General features: G+C 42.7%; 1 protein-coding gene across 1 annotated transcript in view; it reads right to left on the minus strand.

Annotated features, from left to right (window-relative positions):
• Positions 1 to 24,422, minus strand: part of CATSPERE (catsper channel auxiliary subunit epsilon) — a 108,228-nt gene that overhangs the window by 50,343 nt on the left and 33,463 nt on the right. Inside the window, exons 5-9 of the mRNA XM_050950383.1 lie at positions 16,235 to 16,265; positions 14,828 to 14,905; positions 13,492 to 13,598; positions 9,046 to 9,538; positions 7,490 to 7,964 (exon numbers count right to left, since the gene is read on the minus strand). Coding sequence (XP_050806340.1) covers positions 7,490 to 7,964; positions 9,046 to 9,538; positions 13,492 to 13,598; positions 14,828 to 14,905; positions 16,235 to 16,265 — 1,184 coding nt within the window. The remainder of the gene's footprint in view (positions 1 to 7,489; positions 7,965 to 9,045; positions 9,539 to 13,491; positions 13,599 to 14,827; positions 14,906 to 16,234; positions 16,266 to 24,422) is intronic.

The raw sequence follows: 24,422 nt of genomic DNA on the forward strand, positions 1-24,422 counted from the left end.
CCTTCAGTTGTCTGCAGTAGATGATGAAGAGGGATTGGCTGCCTCATCAGGGAAGGATGACAAAATTGCAGCTGGAAACAACTGTTCCTCCACATCTGCCTGTTGATTGTTCTCACTCTTCAGGGAAAAGGACATAACCCTAGAAAGAAGGTAGAAAAAGTTGGCTTCCAGACACATAGCTGCCTACCCCAAGGCACCCAGTAGGGCTATGACTGATAAGTATATGGATACTGGACTGGTGGACACAGAAGAGGATACCAGGAGGGCGGCTTTCTGAAAGGTCCATGCTTTCTCCCACTCAAAGAGCAGTGTCTGGCCTCCCTCCCTGATTCCCAGTGTGGCTGAACAGGTGAAGCAAATGGTACCAATGTCTCAACTGCTTTATGTATCGTGATTTTGAAGACTGAAAGCCTAGTCAGCACTGCTGACATTGTATGAGCCAGCAAGAACTTCACTACCGGACTCATAGACAGGTCACTTGGTGCTGAATACGCGATAGATGGGTGCCAAGTACTGTAGGCATCAATGTGTTGTCCACCAAGGTCCTGGGTACTGTTGGGATGGTGCCGAATTGGTGTGGCCATACTGAATGAATGGTGTGAGCATAACCTGAGGTGACTTAAACATGGCTGAAGAGGATCCTGGGAGCAGGGTCCCCTTTAAGCAGAAGATCTGATAAAGGACTGGCAACACCTGGGTGTGCGATTGATATTGAACCTATTGATCAGCAAATATGGGCCAATGCAAAAGTAAATATCACATGCATAAAATTCCAGCATGGAGCACAAGTCGACCTGGTTATAGTGACCTTATAGCAAGGACACCATGCAGAGAGCCAAGTGAATGATTGATGAGTGAGTAAACATGGAGTGATCTTCGTTTGGTACCATCCCAGCCCCTTCTAAAATTCTCATCAGATAAAATTAATAACCACACGCCCACTGGACATGCATTTGAGACATGTGACTCCTTTGAGGAAAAAGATATAAGAATCAAGCAAAGTAAATTACTGGAGTTGGGAATTCCTTAATTGATGCTTGAAGAAGCTGCTAGACAGAGTAGCCAAAATTCTGCTCTGTGGGCTCAAGCAGGACTGTGACCAGAGGGGTTTCCAGGCAGCCAAGGCTTTGACTCAAGGGAGTCCGAGACAGACCAGAGGGCTGAGGAGACCAAACCTGGAAAGAAACTGTCCATAGAATTGGTAACCATCTTCTCTGTTTGCCAGGCAGGGACTGCATGAAGCTAGCGCAGGGCCTGTTTGTGTATGTTTGCAAAAGAGAGGCTCGCTAAGAGGAATTTATAGCTCTTAATGTATAGTTCTTAATGTTTAACATAGGAGTTATGTGCTTAATGTAACCCTTTACCGCTGGTGTAATTCCTTCTCAATAAACTGCTGTGCATTGAAGATAATTACTGTGGACCTTTTTCACGGGTATGACAGTAATCTGCTCCACTGAGGGCCAGTAAAGATCCATTTCAGGGGTAGTGGCACCCCCTGGTGCCAACAGGTACCATTAGTGGTGATGAGTTGGTGTCATAGGAAAGATGGTCAGCAGATTTAGTTATTTCTGGACACTCTTTTCATAGCCAATAATGAAGGACCAGATAACTCATCTTAGGCCATTGGCTGCCCTTCACCTTTGGAGCTTGCAATGAGTCTAACTTGTCAGACGCACATTGATTTGTGTCCCAGTTCTCAGGGTTCCAGAGAAGGAGATCTATGTTTTAGAGAGACAAGGTGGGTGAGGTAATATCTTTTATTGGGCTTCTGTTGGTGGGACAGACAAGCTTTCGCGCATATACAAAGTGCTTCTTCAGGTCTAGGAAATGTATTCAGAGTGTCATGGCTAAATACAAGGTGGAACAGATTGTTTAGTATAAGTAGTTAGCCCATATTTCAAGGGACCATTCAAGGTGAAGTGACCCATTAATACCTCTCCGGTAATAGGGGAGAAAGGAAGTGAGGAGGAAGGAAGCTCTGGATGTGGGGGAGGTTGTTAATGGGTTACAGATTGTTATAATAAGCCATAAATCCAGTGTCCCTACTCAGTCCTTGATTTTTAGTGTCTAGCAAAGTTATGAATTTAAGCTCCCAGGCTTGTCTTTTGAAAGTATTGTGAAGGTTTCCTGTGAGGATGAAGACTGATAGGTCAGATGTAGAGTGATTGCTTTGTGAAAAGTGTTCACCCACAGGTGATATGGTGTTTTTGTCTTATCATTTTGCTGTGTGAATTTATTTGAGATCATAGTGATTGTCTTTTCCATCCACATAGTTGCTATTGAGGCATTTAGTGCACTGTGTGATGTGATTTAGTGCACAAGTTGTGATAGGCATGTGTAGGACCAATGGATCTTGAAAGGGGAAGTCTAGGGGAGGGAGTTGATCATTGTAGCAGTGGAGATATGTCTGCAGGTTTTACATCCATTGTTCTGGCAGAGTCTGGTGCTGCTTTCATCCACACAGGATATAAGCAGGGTCTGAATGAGCTCTCCCCTGACATCTAGTGAAGAGTTGTGGGAAAAAACTTCAGCAACAGATCATGTTTGCATAGACACACCTACTCTGCTTAGGTGCACAGCATGATGGCACTGCTTTGCCAAAATTATCACTTTTGGCTGGTATTGGGTTACAAATTACTTTAATGTGGGGGTAATAAAATGTTGTTATCCTTATTGTATGAGTGAAAGGCACCAGAACTGTAGTTAGCCTGCTCTGGTTGAGAGAGTCACCCTAAACTGAACCTCACACACTAAGCAGGAGGTAGGGATGCCAAATCCCAGTGGAGATGAGAGGGGTTGAGGGAAGGTATTCCAACATAGTGGTGTGAAACCAGACAATTACTATGGTCACAAATGAATTCAGACCAGAAACTGATAAAAGACTAAAGCCACCATATCACCTGTGGCTGAACACTTTTCACAAAGCAATCACTCTATATCTGACCTATTAGTCCTTTCATGGAGAGCTCCAGAAGAAATAAATTTAGACAAAAGTCCCTAGCTTTCTGGGTTGACCTGGGAAAAAACAGCAGATGGAGCAATGGTCAGGGATATACCCCCTGCCTAAACAACAACAACAACAACAACAAAAAAGGCACTTAAGAATACCTATCATTGAGTGGCATAGAAGCATCACAGGAGGGGAATGTCTTATATCCCAGAGATTTAGTTTCCACTCAAATCCCAGTAGTAGGAGTAGAGGGGCAGAGCTCCAGGTCTACTAATTGTCTATTACAAATGAATATTTTTTTCTTTTTAAAGTCAAGAAGCAAACTAAAAATTAACTACCTACCTGCAATTCTACTAACTAATCATGAACACTAACTGCAATAGAGTTACAGAGAAGCAGGCAGACACTGCAAAAAGTTCCAGATTGCTGCCACAGTTGGTAAGAAGGAACTGAGGATGGCTGGGCCAACTCTGCTCTTTATGCACTCAGGCTATGGTGTGAGGGGGGCATGAGGGATTGGGCATGCAGGTGTGGCCCCAATGAATGCTGCTGGCCAAAAATAATCCAATGTTGCAAGCACTGGGCACATGCGTCCCAAGAAATGAATCCATGAGGACAATCACTTGAAGAAGAACAAATAGTTATGATGAATGAGGAGAAATACTTTTTTCTGTTTGTTTTAAAGATTAGATTAGTGACTTGTGTTTAAATTCTGGTCTACACTAGAAAAAGTTTGCTTGCAGGGCTATACCAGCAAACATTCCTACTATAGATGCAGTTTATACTGGCAAAAAAGTACTTTTGTCAGTATAGCTTATCCTGGTTTCTTGAGAAAAATAAGCTATACATATAAAAGCATTTTTATGCTGGTATAACTACACCTTTACTAGGATTTTTGCCAGTATAGGAATGTTGTAACATAATGTAATCAAAATCGCACCCATAACATGTTATCATACTGGCAAAAGTTTCTAATGTAGACCCAGCTGAAGAGATTCTCAGCCTGTGAGAGAGAAAACCGGTGCTTTTTCAACTGCAATTATTATTTTTACCTAGAGGAGGAGAAAGAGGTAAGACCAGGACAAATTTCTTAAAGGGCTCATTTTAAATTGGTTTAACTCAAACTAATGGACAGTTTTATTTTAAAATTCTCAGAAAACTTGATCTTTTGTCACAGATTATGTGCTGCCAACTAGGGGAACATACACTGTATTCATCATACAAAACAAAGAGGCTGAATCTCTACTTCAAGTGAAAAACTTAACACAGCCTTAACGATGGTGTCTTGCCCAGTACTTGGTCCCAATCACCACCACAGGAATCCAAAGAAAAGACTGTAGAAGTGAGGAAGAAGTGCAGAAAGAGAGCAGGAGGTATAGATCCATAGAGTCAATTATCTCAAAGAACTACAGCTAGTGCATTTCTTTCTCTTTCAAGTGCTACCTATACAGATCAACACTCCTGGGAGATAAGCAAGCAGTAAACCCACATTCCACAATTATTCAATTAATACTTCCATGACTGGTCTCTCAAAATTCACATCAAATATACAGGTTAAAGGCACATGTTGGACTCCTAAAAGCAGTGCTATTTATGTCATTTATGGAAATATTAGAGACATACAGCTGAAGCTACTTCAGACCTAGTACAATATCAGGAGGTTATCAGTTACTGTAACCTCTGCCAGGTATCAAATATGCATGAATAATGTAATGCTTTTGGATAATCTTTTCCGCCAGGTAGAATGGATCTCTCTGAGAAGGCCCTGTGATGTTATTGACATGAACTGTGACCATATAGATCATTGTTGCAACCAGGGTCCTATGGTTCACCAGCTCTTGCACAGAGGAGGTCAAGAGGGTGTCTATGGAAAAGTTGTAGTTTGCTGGTTATGATTATGCTGTCTGTATGTGTGTATCATTTTTGTATTTGAAGTTATGAATGTTGACTATGTACTTGTATCTCAATGTGTCTGGTTCTAAGTAGCCTCAGTGAAGCACTTGGTGGGCTTCTTGAGAAAGGACTATTCTCAGTAAGTGCCCAATCAAGAAACACTTAACTGACAATGGACTCCGGGAAACCCCAATCCACATCTGAGCTTTCCTGGGAACATTCAAACTAACATGTAAACAATGGCATCAGCCTGCAAAAAGCTGAATCATTCATGGACATGTGACTTGCCCAGGTGGCTACAAACTCCATCTTGTTGCTGTAACTTTGCACAGAAGAACAAGGGGTTTCTGCCCACAAGAGAGAGAATATAAAGGGTCCTGAAAGCCCCTCCATTTTGTCTTCAGCTGGCTGAAGAGATGGCCTCTCCACCCCAAAGAGATGCTTGAAAAAAACTGGAACAAAGGACAGTAACTACAGGGTTGTGAGTGATTGCTGGACCCAGACTAGGAAGGAGTCCAGTCTGTGAAAGAAGCTTATTGGAACATCTGTGGGGGTGAGATTTTATCTGTAATCAGTTTCTTAATGTATTAGGCTTAGACTTGCATTTTTTGTTTTATTTTGCTTGGTAACTTACTTTGTTCTGCATGTTATTACTTGGAACCACTTAAATCCTACTTTCTATATTTAATAAAATTACTTTTGTTTATTAATTAACCCAAAGTAAGTAATTAATACCTGGAGGAGCAAACAGCTGTGCCTCTCTCTCTATCGGTGTTATAGAGGGTGGACAATTTATGAGCTTACACTGTATAATCTTTATATAGAGTAAAGCAGATTTATTTGGGGTTTGGATCCCATTGGCAGTTGGGTGCCTGGGTGCTGGAGACAGGAGCACTTCTTAAGCTGTTTTCAGTTAAGTCTGCAGCTTTGGGGCATGTGATTCAGACCCTGGGTCTGTGCTGGAGCAGATTGGTGTATCTGACTCAACAAAGCAGGGGTCTGGAGGCCCAAACTGGCAGAGAAAACGAGTTCAGAGGTAGTCTCAATGCATCAGATGATAGTCCAGAGGGAGTTTCTGTGATCAAACCTGTCACAGGCCCCTTCTGGAATTTCATGGGAGAAATGTTTTTGCCATAAGGCTAAACTGACCATTCAGATGAACAAGGCCAGAAGACCAGTTTCCACTAAGGCAGAGATGTTCCAGAGGTCCATAAGATATGAGATGTTTCAAGAGCCAAGGAGATCCCAGAAAAGAGTCATCAAAGGAATAAGCACAGGTCTAGGAAAAAAGGATGAACAGATCCAGAGCCCATGAAATTGTGGAAGTTGAACAGTCCAGGGCCTCCCAGGGACCTTATTACAGAGCTCATGTGCCACAGGGGATTGCAACAAGGAAAATGTTGAAGCCTAATTTACTCCAGTAAATGTCCTGACATGGAAGGCTCACTGCAATGGCAAATGGAGATAAGATGCAACGTGCCTCCTTGGCACCGAATATTACAGATTCCTTCACGGCACAAGAAGTGTAAGGGCTTGAATACACAGATCTCAGCACCAAAGGGCACAAAGTTAGTACCTCACCCACACCAGTTTCCTTCTACACTTAGGAACTACTAAATACACAGCCAGCTTTGGCACCGTGCTTCCTCACCTTCCCCAATGCCAAGTGAGTATGGTGAAGGTCAAGTCAGAGTTGTAACTCCTGTACTTTTTCTCTCTCCCATTGTTCAGAAGACAAAGTCTAGGCACCAGAAAGTCATTCTGTTCAACCTCTAGGCCTTCTTAGTAGAGCTCAATGCAGAGGAAGCCTTAGCTCCAACTTTTTATAATCTGGTTTTGATAGAAATAGTCAAGGGTTTCTCTACACCAATTTTACTAGGCACAGGTGCTTACTTAAGGCAAATATAGCTATGATGTCAAGATGCCTTTCAATGTGAATGCAGCCAGACATTCAACACCACACTTACTCAGGTTGGCCTTAAATTCTTCAACAGTAAGAATTTAAGGCAGCACTCTCATTTCTAGACCTTTGGGGAATGGTACTGAAAAAGACATGCAGCTTCTGCCTGTATTGTGCCTCACACTAAGGCATTTCAGCCATCATACATGAACATCATGTCTGACATTATGAAATTGCATAACACATTAGGCATACAGCCAATCTTCTTGGTGGTGGCTAAGACAATGGCACATAAAAGATTTTTGTTTTTAATACTAAAAACACTAATAAGGTGGGAAAATGATGGAAAAATTTGTAAAAGATACTGTTAAGTCCTTGTTTGTAGGGAATCAGAAGGAACCGAGGGGTGGTTGCAGTCCTTTACATACTTTTAGTTGTGAGGGAGATGCATGTATTGCCCCAATAGATACTGTTGGCTAGAAGATTTCAAGTTTCCCTATTTGTGGCATGCAACTCTCAACAATGGGTATCCATGTGGCAATACTTGAAGGGCAAAATTTTGTTAACTATAATTTAAATATGCCTATTCATCTAATATGGTAGATTTCAGTCCTTCTGACCCAATTAATTTAATCAAATACATAATTGCTATAATCATCTAGAAAAGAGATGTCTTCAGGGATCCCCTTATTTCTAAAGTTACTGTCCTACACCCAAATTATGTATTCATATGTAATATACTTAACCAATAACCAGTTGGTGAATAGTGCTCCCTTGAGATACTTCCAATAGCTTCTGATTTAACCCAGTTACCATAACAAATCCATTAATTGTGTTGTTTTTATAGCTATAATAGACCATTTCCTTGTTCCACATCAGCATAGATGGTGATGCTGAATATACAAATTCCATTAGCATAAAACCCTGGGAAGGAGCATTTAAAGAAAAGTCTCTTAGGACCCACAAATCTCGGTCTTCATTGTAAGCTGACAGATAAAACACCCTGGAGGAGCTGCACCCAACGCAGGCCATCAGCAAAGAAACTTCAGATGGGCGTGAGTCATAGCAAACAGTGCCTATAGATAAAGAAGCAGTCACTGGAAAATCTAGGACCTTCTTTAGGGTTGTTGTATCTGTTATTTTAATAAACACATTGCCATCATATCCTAGATATTGTTCAGTTGGTGTCCATATTGCTACTTTACTTAATTTTCTTCCACTCTGTAAAAAAATAAAAATAAAAATTGAACAAAGCTATTAGATAAATAATAACCTTAAGACACTGTACAAACTATTCCCTCTCAAGCTTTGCATAAATGACACCAGTATCTCCATTAAAAAGTAAAACAGATTTTCAGCTGATGTAATTAGCCTAGCTCCACTAGAGTCAAGTTGCTGTTATGGACTGGGAAGTAGGTGGTCTGGCCTAGTAGTCCGAACAGAAGTCATGTCTAGTGGGCAGAGCAGGCATCCAGCTTGGAGAATGAAGCCAAGGGTCAGCACCAGAGTCAACTGCCAGTTACCAGAGCCAGGGGTCAAGCCAGAGTCAGAACCAGGAACTGAAGCTGAGAGTCAGAGACCAAATGCCAGAGCCATGGGTCAAAGCAGAGTCAGGGTCTGAAGTTAGAGGCTGGGGTCAGAGCCAAAAGTGGTAACTGACAATTGGAGGTAAGACATAAAGGCAGGAACTAGAGGAGAGGCAAGGAGCAAGCACAGTGCAGGAGCATGGTGTAAACAGGAGCAAAAGCAGGGGTCAGGCAGTAGCCAGGAGTAGAGCAGGAAAAGGGATGGGTGCCAGAGGCAGGCACAAGCAGGGTCCAAAGCAGCCGCAACAGGAAATCACTTTATTGCTCAGACAAACTTCCTGTGCCTCCTTCTGGCTTAAATAGATGGTTGGACCAATTAGTGGAGCTGGATGATCCCTCAATATTAGTGCATTGGTTGAGGCTATAGTCCTACTAGCTTCTTGGCCCATCAGATTTCAGAAGACATTAGGTGGAGACCAGCAGGCAGCTGCTGTCTGGGGACTCCTAGGCTTGGGTTCATAGACCTGGGACATCATATTCACAAACTTAAGTCCTCATCCTGGAACTAGTTCCATGTGGGTACTCCTCTGGACCCATGCAGAGCCAACTATAGCATCAGGTACTTATTTTTAAATGACCTGAAAATTAATTTGTTGCACTCAGTGCACTTCTAATTCCAAACCTAATATTATATCAGGGGACAATGAGTTAATCCCCAGGCCTAGTGAAGCACTTTCATATTTCAAAATGTAAAACAAGAATTGTATGTGACTCACCTGTACTGGATATTCAGATGAACACCAAAGTCTTGACTGTATTCCAGTTATTCCTGTTTCTGGTAGATTGTATTCAGATCCAAGTTTAAAAAACCGATTGGACTCTCTTTTGTAAACTGTCCCCATTATTAAAAACAAGATTCCATCATCAGTTAAAACAATATCAGTTACTTTTTGACTTAAGTCAAAGCCCAAATTGTGTGCTGGAGCTTTGATTTCTTTATAAGTTATGAACCCATCATTTGTATGGAAAGTTCCAAATTCTGACAACAAAAGTGCAGTTGTTGGAAAACAGGCAGACCACTCAATGTAAGGCTCACTACCAGCTGGAGAACAGAGGGAATTGTCATTTACATTGTTAGGAAATGGCTCTTCAGGCCGGGAAATGATAAAGGGACTATCTAGAACAAAACAATCCTGGAAAGCTATTGCCTTTCCATGGATATTAGTTATGATGTCATCTAACATTGCAGGTACATTAATTTTCCAGAATCTGAAAATGGAAGAAATGACAGATAAATTGGCAAGAATTAAACTTTATGACAGATTCATTAAGAAAAATAATTCCTGACAAATTTCAGAGTTTGTAGCAACTCCAAAACAATTTATTTCCCATTTCTTTTTAACAATTTCTCTAAACCTTTAACATTTTTCAAGTCACAATATTCTCAGGCACACCCTACAGTCATAGTGTTCAGCACATATGCCAGCAGCTATTAGAGTTGTGTCACTGTTGTTACTATAAACAAGCTGTGCACTCCTGATCACAATCATTTCTATTTGTAGGGACATACAACTTTTTCAAATTGTTTCCTGCTATTCCCCCATTCTCACCAAATGTAAAATATAAAATTAAAATAAAATTGGGGGTGAGGGAGAGACCAAAATCTGCCTTCAGTGGGACTTTAACCTGCAACAGCAGCCAGGCCTCTAATGTTCAGTGTCTCAGTAAACACTGGGAATCATAGATTATTAGGGCTGGAAGGGACCTCAGGAGATCATCTAGTCCAACTCCCTGCTCAAAGAAGGACCAATCCCCAACTAAATCCCCAAATAGCCCCCTCAAGGATTGAGCTCACAACCCTGGGTTTAGCAGGCCAATGCTCAAACCACTGAGCTATCCCTTACATATTGCATACATCTCTGAAGGTCTCACATAAATGGGCAAGAAATGTACATTCTCTGGAGCTGGGAGCACAAGGACTGGTTATGACATCATGGATTATTGTGGCAACAGCAGATAGAGCCATTATTATAGTCAATTTTGCCATGAACAGTAAAAGCTGCATTACTTAAAATGAGTTTCCTAACTTTAGGTGACACTGATGACACTAGTGAATGAAAAAGGCATGTTATTAATATCAGGATATGAATTATTTGGTCACAAATTCACTTGGGTCAATGTTTAGCTAGTGGTAGAGGTATCCAAACTTCCACAATTCTATAAAAATAGGGCTGTTTTAATAATGGAGCTGAGACAGTTGAATATGAGAAAAAACAGCCAAATTTTGTCTTTAGATATACACATGCAACTGCTATTGATTTCAATGCAAATTGTATGCATGTATTCAAAGGCAAAATTTGGTCCATAGAGAAGAATAATAATGAAGTAATAAAACTTTCTACGTGGGCATGCATCAGCATTATTGGAGAAACAAACCCTATTACTCTATATGATGAGCGATCTTGTTTTTCCACTCTCTTTTATTTGGTTCTTCATACTACTGTCATATAGAGAAAGGAGAGGTTAAAAATAAGACAGAAAATAGATACTGCAACTCACTTCACCGTAACAGCAATTTACTAAAACTGCCATAATTTATAAAAGGATTTTATCCAATTTGCCAAAAATGCTTCTACTCCTTTGGTTAAGTGCAAATATTAGAGAAAGCCTTTATCTGACGATATACTTCTTTAATATAATGAAGTGTTGCTATATTGCCACCTAGTGATGAAATGGTTGAGATCCAATTGAAAAAGATGTTTGACAGAGATGACAGTAGGCCAAATTCGGTCTCTAACCCAAATGTAACAGTGATGTAAACAGTGGTGTAAGTTACTTGTTGAGTGTAAACTGGTTAGAAAAAGGCAGTAAGATGAAAATTAGTGCAACTTGTTTTAATATGGTATTCAGAGTGTGTAAAAACAACTGCAAATTAAAAGTCAAAGGGACAGATGGTGAGCATGTTTCAGGAATGCAGCTAACAAAATAGCCCGCTACACTTTAATCTAAGACAGAATCATTCTCAATACTCCTGGGGCCAAATCTAGCCCTCTGGCAAGCCTGTGTAATTCCCATTAACTTCAGTGAGTATTTGTGCAGGGCAGAATGTTGTTACCGCAGAGTACCACATTGATTGAAAACACACATGCTTTGCACATCCACTGAATTAAAAAAAAAAAAAACAGTGAAAGTTATTCTTCATCACATATCTATTTTCTGATCAGCTCACACCAAGGTATAAATTATATTATCATTTACATGCCTGCTGAATTTGGCCCTTAGTGTTTCTGTTATATATTACATAGTTTTGTAAATACTATAGCATTAGACATTAAAATTAATATGTTGCAAGAAGATGGAGGAAACAGTGAAGAAAGTAGAGAAAAGACGGTTACTCACCTTTGTAACTGTTGTTCTTCAAGATGTGTTGCTCATATCCATTCCAATTAGGTGAGCGCGCACCATGTGCATGATCGTCAGAAAATTTTTACTCTAGTTACACTCGGTGAGTCAGCTGAGGTGACCCCTGAAGTGGCACCCTTATGGCGCCAGATATATGCCTCTGCCGACCCAGCGCCCCTCAGTTCCTTCTTGCCTGCTACTCAGACAGAGGGGAAGGAGGGTGGGTTTGGAATGGATATGAGCAACACATCTTGAAGAACAACAGTTACAAAGGTGAGTAACCATCTTTTCTTCTTCGAGTGCTTGCTCATATCGATTCCAGTTAGGTGACTCCCAAGCCTTACCTAGGCGGTGAGGTTGGAGTGAGATGTCGCGGAGTGAAGGACCGCTGAACCAAATGCTGCATCACCCCTGGACTGCTGCACTATCGTACAGTGGGAGGCGAAGGTATGTACTGATGACCAAGTTGCTGCCCTACAGATCTCCTGTATGGGCACATGAGCCAGGAAGCCGGAGGATGAAGCCTGAGCCCCAGTTGAGTGGGCAGTAAAATGCATAGTAGGGGCGCCAGCCAAGTCATAGCACGCCTGGATACATGATATAATCCAGGACGAGATACGCTGCATGGAGACTGGGAGGCCCTTCATCTAGTCTGCCACCGCCACAAACAGCTGGGACGTTTTTCTGAAAGATTTTGTTCCCTCAATGTAAAAGGCAAGAGACCTGCGAATGTCTAGGGAGTGCAGCTGTTGTTCCCGATGAGAAGCGTGCTGCTTCAGATAGAAGACCTGAAGGAAGATGTCTTGGTTGACATGGAAGGCAGACACCACCTTAGGAAGGAAGGCGGGGTATGGTCGCAGCTGTACCTTGTCCTTATGAAACACAGTATACGGTGGGTCCGACGTGAGGGCTTGAAGCTCCGACACGTCGCTATCACCTTGGCAAGACACAAGGAAAACTGTTTTCCAGGAAAGGTACAGGAGCGAGCAAGTGGTCATTGGCTCAAACAGGACACCCATGAGTCTGGAAAGGACCAGGTTGAGGTCCCATGTAGGGGCCGGACGCTGAATGTGCAGGTACAGACATTCCAATCCCCTGAGGAACCTGCTGACCATAAGACTGGAGAAGACCGAGCGCCCATTTTCGCCCGGGTGGAAGGCCGAAATCGCTGCTAGGTGCACTCTGATGAATGGAACAGCTAGGCCCTGCTATTTCAAGGACAAGAGATAGTCTAAGATGGCAGGTACTGATGCCTCCAGAGGGGCAGTATTGCTCAGAGCGCACCAGCATGAGAAGCGCTTCCACTTTGCCAGATACATGGACCTAGTAGAGGGCTTTCTGCTACCCAAGAGAACCTGCTGCACCGAGTGGGAGCAATGCAGCTCAGATTGAGTTAGACATGCAGCATCCATGCTGTGAGCTGGAGGGATTGTAGGTCCGGATGACAGTCGGCCATGCTCCTAGGTGATCAGGTCCGGCCACAGCGGGAGAGGAATTGGTGAGGTCACCAACAGGTCGAGGAGTGTGGTGTACCAATGCTGCTTGGGCCATGCTGGGGCAATTAGTATTAAGCGGGCCTTGTCCCTTTGCAATTTGAGAAGGACCTTGTGGACTAATGGGAAAGGAGGAAAGGCATAAAACAGATGGTCCTTCCATGGTATCAGGAAGCGTCCAACAGTATTCATTACCAACTGGTAGTGTTTTGTAAGATGCTTATATTATAATATATCTACATAGCTATAAATGTGCAATCATATGGGTGTGTGAAAAATCATTTTAAATGGAATTCTGTTCAGAAAAAGTTAAATGAAATACAGTACCCCAACTCTGGAAATGCAGTGGCAAAGTATTTGGTATTTCTAAAATAGGTCTGAACAACAGGTTCCTGTCCCAAATTCCAAAACTGCTTGCTAAGTGTCTTAGAATTCTGTTTAAGAAAAATAAAGGCTGTTAGTTATCATACATTTTTATGTCAATATAGTTTAAGGCTGTATATGAGAAATCTCAGGGTTAAAATACTCTTTAAATAACATTCTAAAGTATACTTCCAAATAAGGGTGCATTATTAAACATATTTACACATTTTATCCACACTAGAATATAGTATATTTGGAACCAAAATTAACTTTCTTTGCAATATTTTCTAAAGTATATGCAGCAGGAAATAAAAAAAAAATCACACAGAAATCTAATAAAAGTTTATGGAAAATAATGAAAATTTGATGTTCTTCTCCAAATTCCAGTACTTCAATTAATCATATAATTTTAATTATAGTAACTCTGAGGCAAATCAACACATTTATGAAACGAATATTAAAATATGCCAAAAAGAAGCAATTCAGCATGGCAATTTATAATAAAGTAATAACTCCTAAAGTCATCCCTTGGTCATGGATGCACACCTCACGTAAGGTATGATGCCAAAAGCTAAATATCATCAATCATCCCACAAAGACATCAGGAGTGCACACTCTGACAATGTTTACTGCATATACCAATCCTGCAAGCTGATCTATGTGGGAAGAACCTTGTGCTCACATGGATTCCCATTGGGTGCAAGAATCCATTTGTACATATCAGCTTGTGGGATCAGGGCCATAATGTACCTCTTTAAATGGTAAAGTCCAGTTCTACTGTTAAATTCAGCTCTATAAAAATGACATAATGGGTTCACTGTTTATTATGTCTTGTTACTGTCCTATCATAATTACTTAGACAAAACGTAAAAAGTTTTTTTCTGTGTCAGCCATGCAAATTCACTCTAGAATGTGAAAGTCAAGCTTGGATCTTTCCTTCTCACCCACCACCACCAGCAGCAAAATAGCTGTGGGCTAAATTCTGACCCTAACACAAGTGTACTGATAGTAGAATTTAGCTCTGCCACTGGAATTTAGCTAACAATTCTGTTTTTAATGCTGAGATGGAAACAAAACCACCTCACTCCCCCATAGCTGTGTCACCTCTGCAGTATTAACTGGAAAAAAAACACCAAAAACTTATTTTTGTCAGTCCCTTAAGTTGAAATGATTATGGATGCACATAGGCAACATATCTAACGAATATGACAGTGCCATTTTTAATTAGTAACTTTTCAGAGTAGACTTGCACTTTCAATACCATGTTTTTAAAAGAAAATATAGAGCTATTTTAACATACCGGTGGAGGAGACGTTGCAGTGTGATTCAATTCAGAGGGTTCTGCATTTTCTGGATCGTATATCCACAAGATTAACTCCTAGCAAATAAAAAAGGTGAATGATAATATTTTGTTAATAAACACGTTAATATGCTGTCACTGTGGTCCGATTTCTTTTGGTGACTAGATGTATACTAGAATGTAGTAACAATGCCATATAAAGAAGCATTAATTTGGACAACGTCAAAATTAAGTCTTGAGCCTGATCCTACTCAGACAAAAGCAAAACTCCCATTGACTTCAGTGGGCAATGGAGACTGAGGGGATCCAGATCCACTCCTCATAGAAAGGGAGTTATTTCCTTTCAGTTCTTCTATTCATCCCTCAGCAGTACTTCACATACCATAGTCTCTCTTATTCTACTGGGCCCACGCTACTTTACAATCCTGCTGCAGTATGGCAAAAGATGGATCAGAAATGGGTACTTAACTCTAAAAAGAAACAACAAATTAGTCTCTTAGCAGGGAGATATTAATGTGCATCTTTTTCTCCTGCCTCCATGATTGCTATGGGTCTTCAGCCTGACTGTCCTTGGATTTTGCTCCTCAAAGACACAACCTTTTCTGATTAACTATATGGCCCATATCAGTCAGCCAAAGAAGAACTCAATGCCTCATTGGGTCCCAGAGCCAGGCCTCCAGCCTGAGCCTGAACATCTACACTACAGTTAAACAGCCCAGGAGCCTGAGTCCCAAGAGCCTGAGCCAGCTGACATGGGCCAGCTGAGGGTGTATAATTGCAATAAAGTACCCTTAGGATCTTGGCATCTGCCCCTGAGTAGAGGGGCAAGTTTGGATAACTGTGTAGCTGCTCTTTCAGAGGCGGCTGAGCACAACACCCCTAATTCTAAGGGAGTCCAACCAGGCTGTGCCTGTTTGGCAGGCTCCATATACAGATGCAACAGTGCCATGAATTTGGTCCATAATCAATAAAGGTGAATGTTCTTTTAGTTTCCATATTTTCCCAGCCAAACACAATCTCTCTAATAGAAAAAAAAGAAAGACGGAGGGCATGAGAAATGATTAAATATGTAATTTGCTTATATTAGCTTTGGCAAATGTTGTGAAATAACAAGGCATTTTACAAAGTGAATGATAGACCATAACATTTTATGGTATATTAAAATTTTTATCCAAACTCACTAAAAAAACCTCTAGCTTGGGCATGAAACATGCATTTCACAAAGCTCCAGAAAACACAAATATATAGAAGAAGAATAAAGAAAGGGTTGGCTGAAGTCCACTGACCTTTCCTTCTGACTGGACTAAATTTGTATCAAATCACTGTTTTGGAGAAGTGAGAAATAACTTCTGAGTTAAAGTTAGTTAAAACATTAAGCAAAAGATAGCACTTAAAAATTAAATTTACCTGGCTATCATTTTTTGAGGATGGAACGGAGCTACAAAAATAAAATAAAATAACAGTTACTTTTATAAGTAACAACCACTGCTTTGTAAAAGAAAAGAAAGGTTACTTACCTTACAGTAATTGTAGTTCTTTGAAATGTTCTGTACATTTTGACTCCACTCTTAGCATGCATGCACCCCATATGCTGGAGTTCAGAATGTTCTAATCAGCAGTGTCCATTTGGCACTGGATGCCCTTGTGCACTCCTCTCCCCAAGCACATAATGGGCAAAGCATTCCCAACCATCACTCAGTTCCTTCACTGCACAGAATCCCAGTTAAAAACTCAGAGCGACAGAGCTGAAGGGTGGATCATGGTGTGAGGTTATTGACATGAACTGTGACTGTATAGATCATTGTTGCAACCAGGGTCCTATGGTTCACCAGGTCTTGTACAAAGGAGGTGAAGTGGGATGTCTATGTAAAAGTTGTAGTTTGCTGGTTATGATTATGCTGTCTGTACGAGCGTATCATTTTTGTATTTGAAGTTATGAATATTGGCTATGTACTTGTATCCCCTTCTCAGTAAGTGCCCAATCAAGAAACACTTAACTGACAATGGACTTTGGTAGATGCCAATCCACATCTGAACTTTCCTGGGAATGTTCAAACTAACATGTAAACAATGGCGTCAGCCTGCAAAAAGCTGAATCATTCATGGACATGTGACTTGTCCAGGTGGCTACAAACTCCATCTTGTTGCTGTGACTTTGCACAGAAGAACAAAGGGATTTCCACCCAAAAGAGAGAGAATATAAAGGGCCCTAGAGGCATTGTGGGGCTAAGGGTCTCACAGCCCAAGCTTCAGCCAGAGTAGGAACATCTACACTGCTATTTTTAGCCCTATTGTGTGATCCCGAGTCAGTTGGTCCAGACTCTAGGCATGCTGACATGTTTTTTCTTTGCAGTGTAGTCATACTCATAATTACTCTGTCTGTATGGAAGACTGTCTACAGAGGACCAGCAATCAGAGCCTGAATTTCCTTCAATTTCCATGCATAAGTGATTGTCATTGGGAACACCACAGTGATGGTCAGGTGATTAAGTGAACACGATGGCATGAGTTCAAACAGACAACCAATCAACTAGGTAATGTGTAATGTGAAAATGTGTAATAACCCCTCCAGGAACCTGTGAGCAACAGTGTGTGAAAAGACACAGTAATTTTGGATAGGTTGATGATGAGAAGATATTGCTGTTAAATGCATTTAGACTGAACTAATCGATAATCCTGAATGCTTTAAAGATATAATCCATTATATCAGGAATCAAAGATCCTAATGGGCTAAGCTGTCATTGAGCTGCCCAAGAGAAAAAATGTTTCCATTCTGAACCATATTTGTGCCAAGTGGAGGGTTTTCTGCTCTGTAAAAGCAAATCTCAGATTTGTGCAGATCAACTTCTGTCTACTGATGTTAGCCATGCAACAGCCATGCTGTCAGATGTAGAGACAATAGGTCTGCAAAAAGCACTAGACCATGATTTTGAGAGACTATATTTGGCAGAGATAGAAATGTTATCTATGGTTAGTTTGGGAGAGGTAGAAGTTCTGAATAACAAAACTGGTGTGGCTATGCTGGAGCTATTAAAATCAGACATATCTTGTCTTGCCTCACTTTTCAAAGGATCCGTGGACTGAACAGAAATGGTGAGAAGGCATACATTCATGGAAAAGTGTTGGATATAGACAGGGGTGAAAGTAAGTCCAGTGACTTACCAATACACTGGGGCCAGCTCTGACCTCTGGAAGGGGCGAGGATAAGGGAGTCGGAGACAGCTCCAGCTCACCTTGTAAGGTAAGTGCCTCCCCACTGGGGTAGCAGCAGCAGCAGCCCAGGGCTCTGGAGGCTATTTAAAGGGCCTGGACCCCCCCTGCTTCTACCCTCCAAGCCCTGTAAATAGTCGCTGGAGCCCTGGGGAAGTGGCGGGGCTCCAGCAGCTATTTAAAGGACCAGGGCGGCAGAGGCAGCTGGAGCCCTGGCCTGTTTAAATAGCCCCTCGAGCACCTCCGCTACCCTGGGCTCTGGGGACTATTTAAAGGGCCTGGGGCTCCCCTGCTTCTACCACCCCGGCCCTTTAAATAGCTTCCAGAACCCTGGAGTAGCGGTGGTGGGGCTCCAGCGGCTATTTAAAGGGCCAGGGCAGTAGAAGCAGCAGAAGCCCCGCCTTTTTAAATGCCCCCAGAGCCCCGCAGCCCCACTCCAGGGCTCCAGCAGTGGGGCTCTGGTGGCAATTTAAAGGGCCTGAGGCTCCAGCCCCTGCTTCCCCAAGGGTGTACTGGCTAACTTTCCCTCTGGATATAGACCTCACTCATTGCCCCTTGAGAGCAAAAGCTGCGAGACTTCCTGTTTTCCCTGGTCACAAACAGATCTACCCATGAGACTACTCATTTTTGAAAGAACTGATGCAGAATGAAGTCTTTTAGGGACCACTCAGACATCAGCATCACTTTTTTGGTCAGATGATCTGCCAAGCTAAACCCAGGGTTGTGAGTTCAATCCTTGAGGGGGCCATTTAGGGATCTGGGGCAAAAATTTGTCTGTGGATTGTTCCTGCTTTGAGCAGGGGGTTGGACTAGATGACCTCCTGAGGTCCCTTCCAACCTTGAGATTCTATGATTCTAAATAGTTGTTATTCCCTGGAATACATAAAGGCTGACTTGATACTGAATACACCATTCCTGTAGAAATAAATCATCTAGTAAATAAGAAAAGCATAGTTCACCATTTTCTAACATAATAAAAACTAAAAGTTAACTTACATTTATTTTGATTTTTAAGATACACAATTGCTTAAATAAATGTGTACAAATATAGTATCCTCCTGTGATACTTTCTCAATATGTGCAGGACTGTGGGTGGCCTTGTTACCCCCTGCCTCTAGCATGAGAGTCTCTCTCCCCTCAGGACTCTGCCAGTCCAATCCTTGCCTTGCAGGTTAACATTAGATGGACCCCAACCTTTTGGGCCTCCTTGAAATCAAAAACATTCCTCTCCCGTATCCAGCCTACCACTGGATACCACAGAAATTACCAATTACTCCAGAGAGACAGTATGCAAACCATCCTGTTAGCTCAGCTGAGGACAAACACTTTACTTTAGTATTACAGCACTGAGATGAATTTATAGCAAAACCAAGAAACAGAAATGGTTACAAATGAAACAAAAGTATAATACACTTATAAGAGACTACATATGACCTTATCAGGCTCCAGTCTTTGTCTAAAGCACTTTTGTTCACCCACAGCCACTTCTCAGTGCCACTAACTCACGTGACTGGGGATTCACCATTTATGGATGCAAAGAGTGCTGACCTCTTTGTTCCCTCAGTTACGGATAACTAAAATGTCTTTTTGCTTCTTCTTATACATCCTGAAATTTATCATCTTTGTCATCAGAGTCAGGATGAAGCCCTGGAGTTCAGAATCCAGTGCCTTCCCATGCTCATTTCACATCCACATGTTAATCTGTTCCTCCTCCTTACCTCTGATGCAAATAAACTGTCAATTGTCTCTGGCATTATCATGCTCAATTTATATTACAGAAAGGTTTCAGAGTAGCAGCCGTGTTAGTCTGTATCCGCAAAAAGAACAGGAGTACTTGTGGCACCTTAGAGACTAACAAATTTATTTCAGCATGAGCTTTCGTGAGCACGAAAGCTCATGCTGAAATAAATTTGTTAGTCTCTAAGGTGCCACAAGTACTCCTGTTCTTATTACAGAAAGGGAGATAACTATCTTCCCTCCTGTTTGGAAGAAAACCTGGTTCCCCCTTTGTTTGGGTACACACGTTAAAGCATACTATCTGTAAGTATCCATAATTCCTCTGTTAATACATACATTTCACAATGTCATTAATGACCAGTTTGTGACCCACTTTCATTTGATATCTCACACCACATTCTTTATACGTAAATATAACGACAGCAACATGTTAGGCACAGTAAATATGTCAGGCTTCTTGGAACTGCTATTACATGACAGTGAATCCTTTGCCAGTGGGCATTGAGGGGCTGTTAGGGTCACACTTCCTGGTTAGAAAATAGAAGTACCAAATTTAGTGTAAAAGTTGTTATTTATTATTATTAGTTATTACATTCTTCTCACACCAGTACTGGTGCATAGGGCTGAAACTAGTCTCTTTCATCCTTCTCTCATGTACTGCTGCCTCCATCTGTTCAATATTATTGAAAATGACTGTTCTGCCCTCCCTGCTAAGGGTTCTTCTTAAAGTTTCTCTTGGGGGCCCATGTTTCCTCACACCAGTTGGTTTCTACTTGACAGCTTCATGTGGGAGTCTGTGTGTTGGCATCCAGAGTACATGTCCCAAATATGTCCAACACTTCTTTCTAATTCTAGTGGAGATGAAGTTATATATAGTTGCAAATCAACTTTTAGCCAGTGAGAATCAACCTTTCTTTAGGAAAAGAACTAAAAAGTACAAATGCAAAAAAAAGATTAAAATTTATTATTTAAATCAAAGTTTCCTGCTTGCTGATTTAAATATTATTAAAATAGGTAATTTAAGTCACTTTGATTTAAATCAATCCAACTTGTGTGGCAGTCATAACCAAAGTACCTGGGGTAGGAGGAGTATAAAAATACTAATACCTTTTGGATGGGACTTGATATCTGTGGTCCTGTCTCTTAAATATTGCAGAGAGTGACACAGGTATAGCCCACAGATTTTTGGTCAAGTCCATAATACCTTCATTTATTGACATTGCAACACAACCCTGAGGTACTAGCCGAAGAATATAAAAAAAAATGTATAAGATTTCCCTCAATCACCTCAAGAGGAATCTCAAGCAACTCTGCCATCCTCTTCAAAAGATCTCAGAATGCTCATCCTCTGTAAACTGGTCCCCTGTTCTGGTCTGGTGCTTCTCTTCCTCTGTTAAAATGTCCTGTTTGCAAGAGACCCCACCCCAACCCGGTGGCCCCCACCCTGAGTTCAATCACTGGCTTTGCCGGGCTTGGGCTGCTGCAGCAGCTCAGCAGGGAGTAGCCGTCTTTCGGAGGCATCAGAGAGCCAGAACGTCCCGCTTGTGGCAGCAGTGACCCCAGCCACGGAGGAACCGGTGCGGTGAAGGGGGGCAGCAGCCCTGCAAAAGTGGTGGCGCTGCTAGCGGGGTGAAGCTGCGCCCCCCCAGCCCCTCCTGCCCAGGCTGAGGCCCGGCGCCCTCCCAGGGGCTCCTGCAGGCTTCAGTGGATGTATGCGGGCTACAGCCCTCATGTGCCCCCTGGTTCCCCCCTCACCTAGGGTTACCATATTTCAACAATCAAAAAAGAGGGGAGAGCCCTGCCCTAGCCCAGCCCCCATCCACTCCCTGCCACTTCCCACTAAGACTGCCCCCGTCAGAACCCCCAATCCCCCCCACTCCTTGTCCCCTGACTGCCCTCTCCTGGGACCCCTGCCCCTAACTTCCCCCCAGAACCCCAGCCCCTACCTAAGCCTCCCTGCTCCTTGTCCCCTGACTGCCCCCTCCTGAGACCCCCACACCCTAATTGCCCCACTAGGACCCTACCCCCCTACCTGTCCCCTGACTTATTTACACCCCTACCCCGAGACAGACCCCTGGGACTCCCACGCCCCATCCAACCACTCCCCGCCCTCTGACAGGACCCCCAGAACTCCCGACTCATCCAACCCTCCCTCTGCTCCCTGACTGCCCCCTGGGACTCCCCTTACCATGCCCATGCTGATCAGACACTGGCTCCATATGGAGGCAAAATTCCATGTGGAGTGCTGAGGCAGCGGGAGGGAGGGAGCTGCGGAAGGAGCAGTGGCTCCCACTTCTGGGAGCCGCAAAACCCGAGCGTGGTGAGGAGTGACCCAGAGGGCACGCCTGCCACCGGTCTGGGGTCCTGGCTGCCAGCCCTGCTCAGCCTCCTGCTGGCCTGGGGTTCCATTCACTCAGCTGGCAGCGGGCTGAGTGGGGCCAGCGGCTGGGACCCCAGCTGGCAGCCATGTGGCCAGGCAAAATCGGCTCGTGTGCCACCTTTGGCTCGTGTGCCGACCCCTGCCCTAGACCAACTAGTTAGGGTAACTCAAGTCTATTCTACAGAGTTAGGTCAATATAAGGCAGCTTACATCAACCTAACTATGTAAGTATTTATACTAAAATTTTGCTCCTGCTGACATAACTGCCTCACTACACTGACTTAATAACTCCACCTTCACAAGAGGCATAGGTAACAGTAATGTAGTTAGGTCAATGCAGTGTCAGTGTAGACATGTGTTGCTTACAACCATTGTTATTGGCTCTCAAAAGCCATGCCACAATGCTCCTCATTGACAGTATAATTGATACAAACACTCCCGGTGAGGACGCACACAAGGAGCAAAGCGTAGACACACACAAGCAATGTAACTACTTTGGCAGCTGTATGCCGACATAAGTTAGATCAACTTAGGACCTGTCTACACTGCCTTTTACAGCGCTGAAACTTTCTCTCTCAGAGCTGTGAAAAAAACACCTCCCTGAGCACTGCAAGTTTCAGTGCTGTAAAGTGGCAGTGTAGACAGTACTCTCAGGGCTGGTAGCTACTCCCCTCGTGGAGGCGGATACCATAGGCTGGGGGAGGCTGTGCCTCCCCAGACAGTCAGGCATGGCCCCATCCACCAATGTTCCCTTTAATTTTTTACATTCATGTGCAGAATGAATTTTGTTATGTGCACCAATATGGAGGTGATGTGTGGTGCAGGGCCGCCCAGAGGATTCAGGGGGCCAGGGGCAAAGCAATTTCAGGGGCCCCTTCCATAAAAAAATTGCAATACTATAGAATACTATATTCTCATGGGGGACCCTGTGGGGCCCAGGGCAAATTGCCCCACTTGCCCCCTCCAGACAGCCCTGGGAAAAATAAACATTTAAAAACCTTCTGCATCTCGGCACAAACCCAGTTTGAGAAAACTTCAAGTCACCTTTACAAGGTATCACTGGTTCTCAGCATCAGCTAGTGCTAAAAGGCACCAAAGCTCATTAAAAGGGTTGGACAAATATTTTCCGTCAAAACTTTTTTTTGATTGAAAACGGGTTTTTTTAAAAAGCAGATAAAATCACGGACAGTATCTGCTTTCCTTCAAAATGTGTCGTGGTTTTTTTAATTGAAAAGCTTAAATTAGTCTGCCAAAATCTGAACATGGTTTGGGGTTTCAGAAGTGTGTGGCCAAGTATTTGCTGCTTGCTGTGTTTGATTGTTTAAAGAAACAATAAAAAAATTCTGCTTAAAAAGAATCCAAAACTTTTGAACCACCTCAGCTTGAACCAACCACACCTGAGCCCATCCAGTCAGAGATGTTTCCAGGTTACTCTGCTGGCTTCCTTGACTCATATCTGTTTCCCCAACTTTGGGTTCATTTAGGTTAGAACATAAGAACGGCCATACTAGGTCAGACCAAAGGTCCATCCAGCCCAGTATCCTGTCTACTGACAGTGGCCAATGCCAGGTGTCCCAGAGGCAGTGAATCTAACAGGTAATAATCAAATGATCTCTCTCCTGCCATCCGTCTCCACCCTCTGACAAACAGAGGCTAGGGACACCATTTCTTACCTATCCTGGATAATAGCCATTAATGAACTCAACCTCTATGAATTTATCTGTTTCCTAGAGACTGGCTCCATGGGGTCCCTCACAAACTGGAGACGGTTACTGTGAGTTTGTCTTTAGTATAGCTTATGTAAATACTCCACGAACTGAGCATTTGAGCTTGTTCCAGAATCTGGGACGAGCCTATGTTGTGAAAACTGAAATGCTTAAAATAGCATATACATGTGAATGGACACAGGGTGCTAAAATTAAATTAACCCAAGGGTTCTCAAACTGGGGGTCGGGACCCCTCAGGGGGTCATGAGGTTATTACTGGGGGTCACAAGCTGTCAGCCTCCACCTCAAACCCTGCATTGCCGCCAGCATTTATAATAGGGTTAAATATATTAAAAAAGTGTTTTTAATTTATAAGGGGGGGCGTGTCAAACTCAGAGGTTTGCTATGTGAAAGGAGTCACCAGTACAAAAGTTTGAGAACGACTGAATTAACCCCTCTGAAGCCTTGGGGAATGCAGGGGAGGGGGCTCTCCCTTGGTAGGGTTGAGAAGGAGGTAGGTGGTGTAGGATATTGCTCTTCTCATACGATTCCTCCCCCTTAG

This window comes from Gopherus flavomarginatus, chromosome 4 (assembly GCF_025201925.1).
Source record: "Gopherus flavomarginatus isolate rGopFla2 chromosome 4, rGopFla2.mat.asm, whole genome shotgun sequence".
NCBI classification, from domain to species: domain Eukaryota; kingdom Metazoa; phylum Chordata; order Testudines; family Testudinidae; genus Gopherus; species Gopherus flavomarginatus.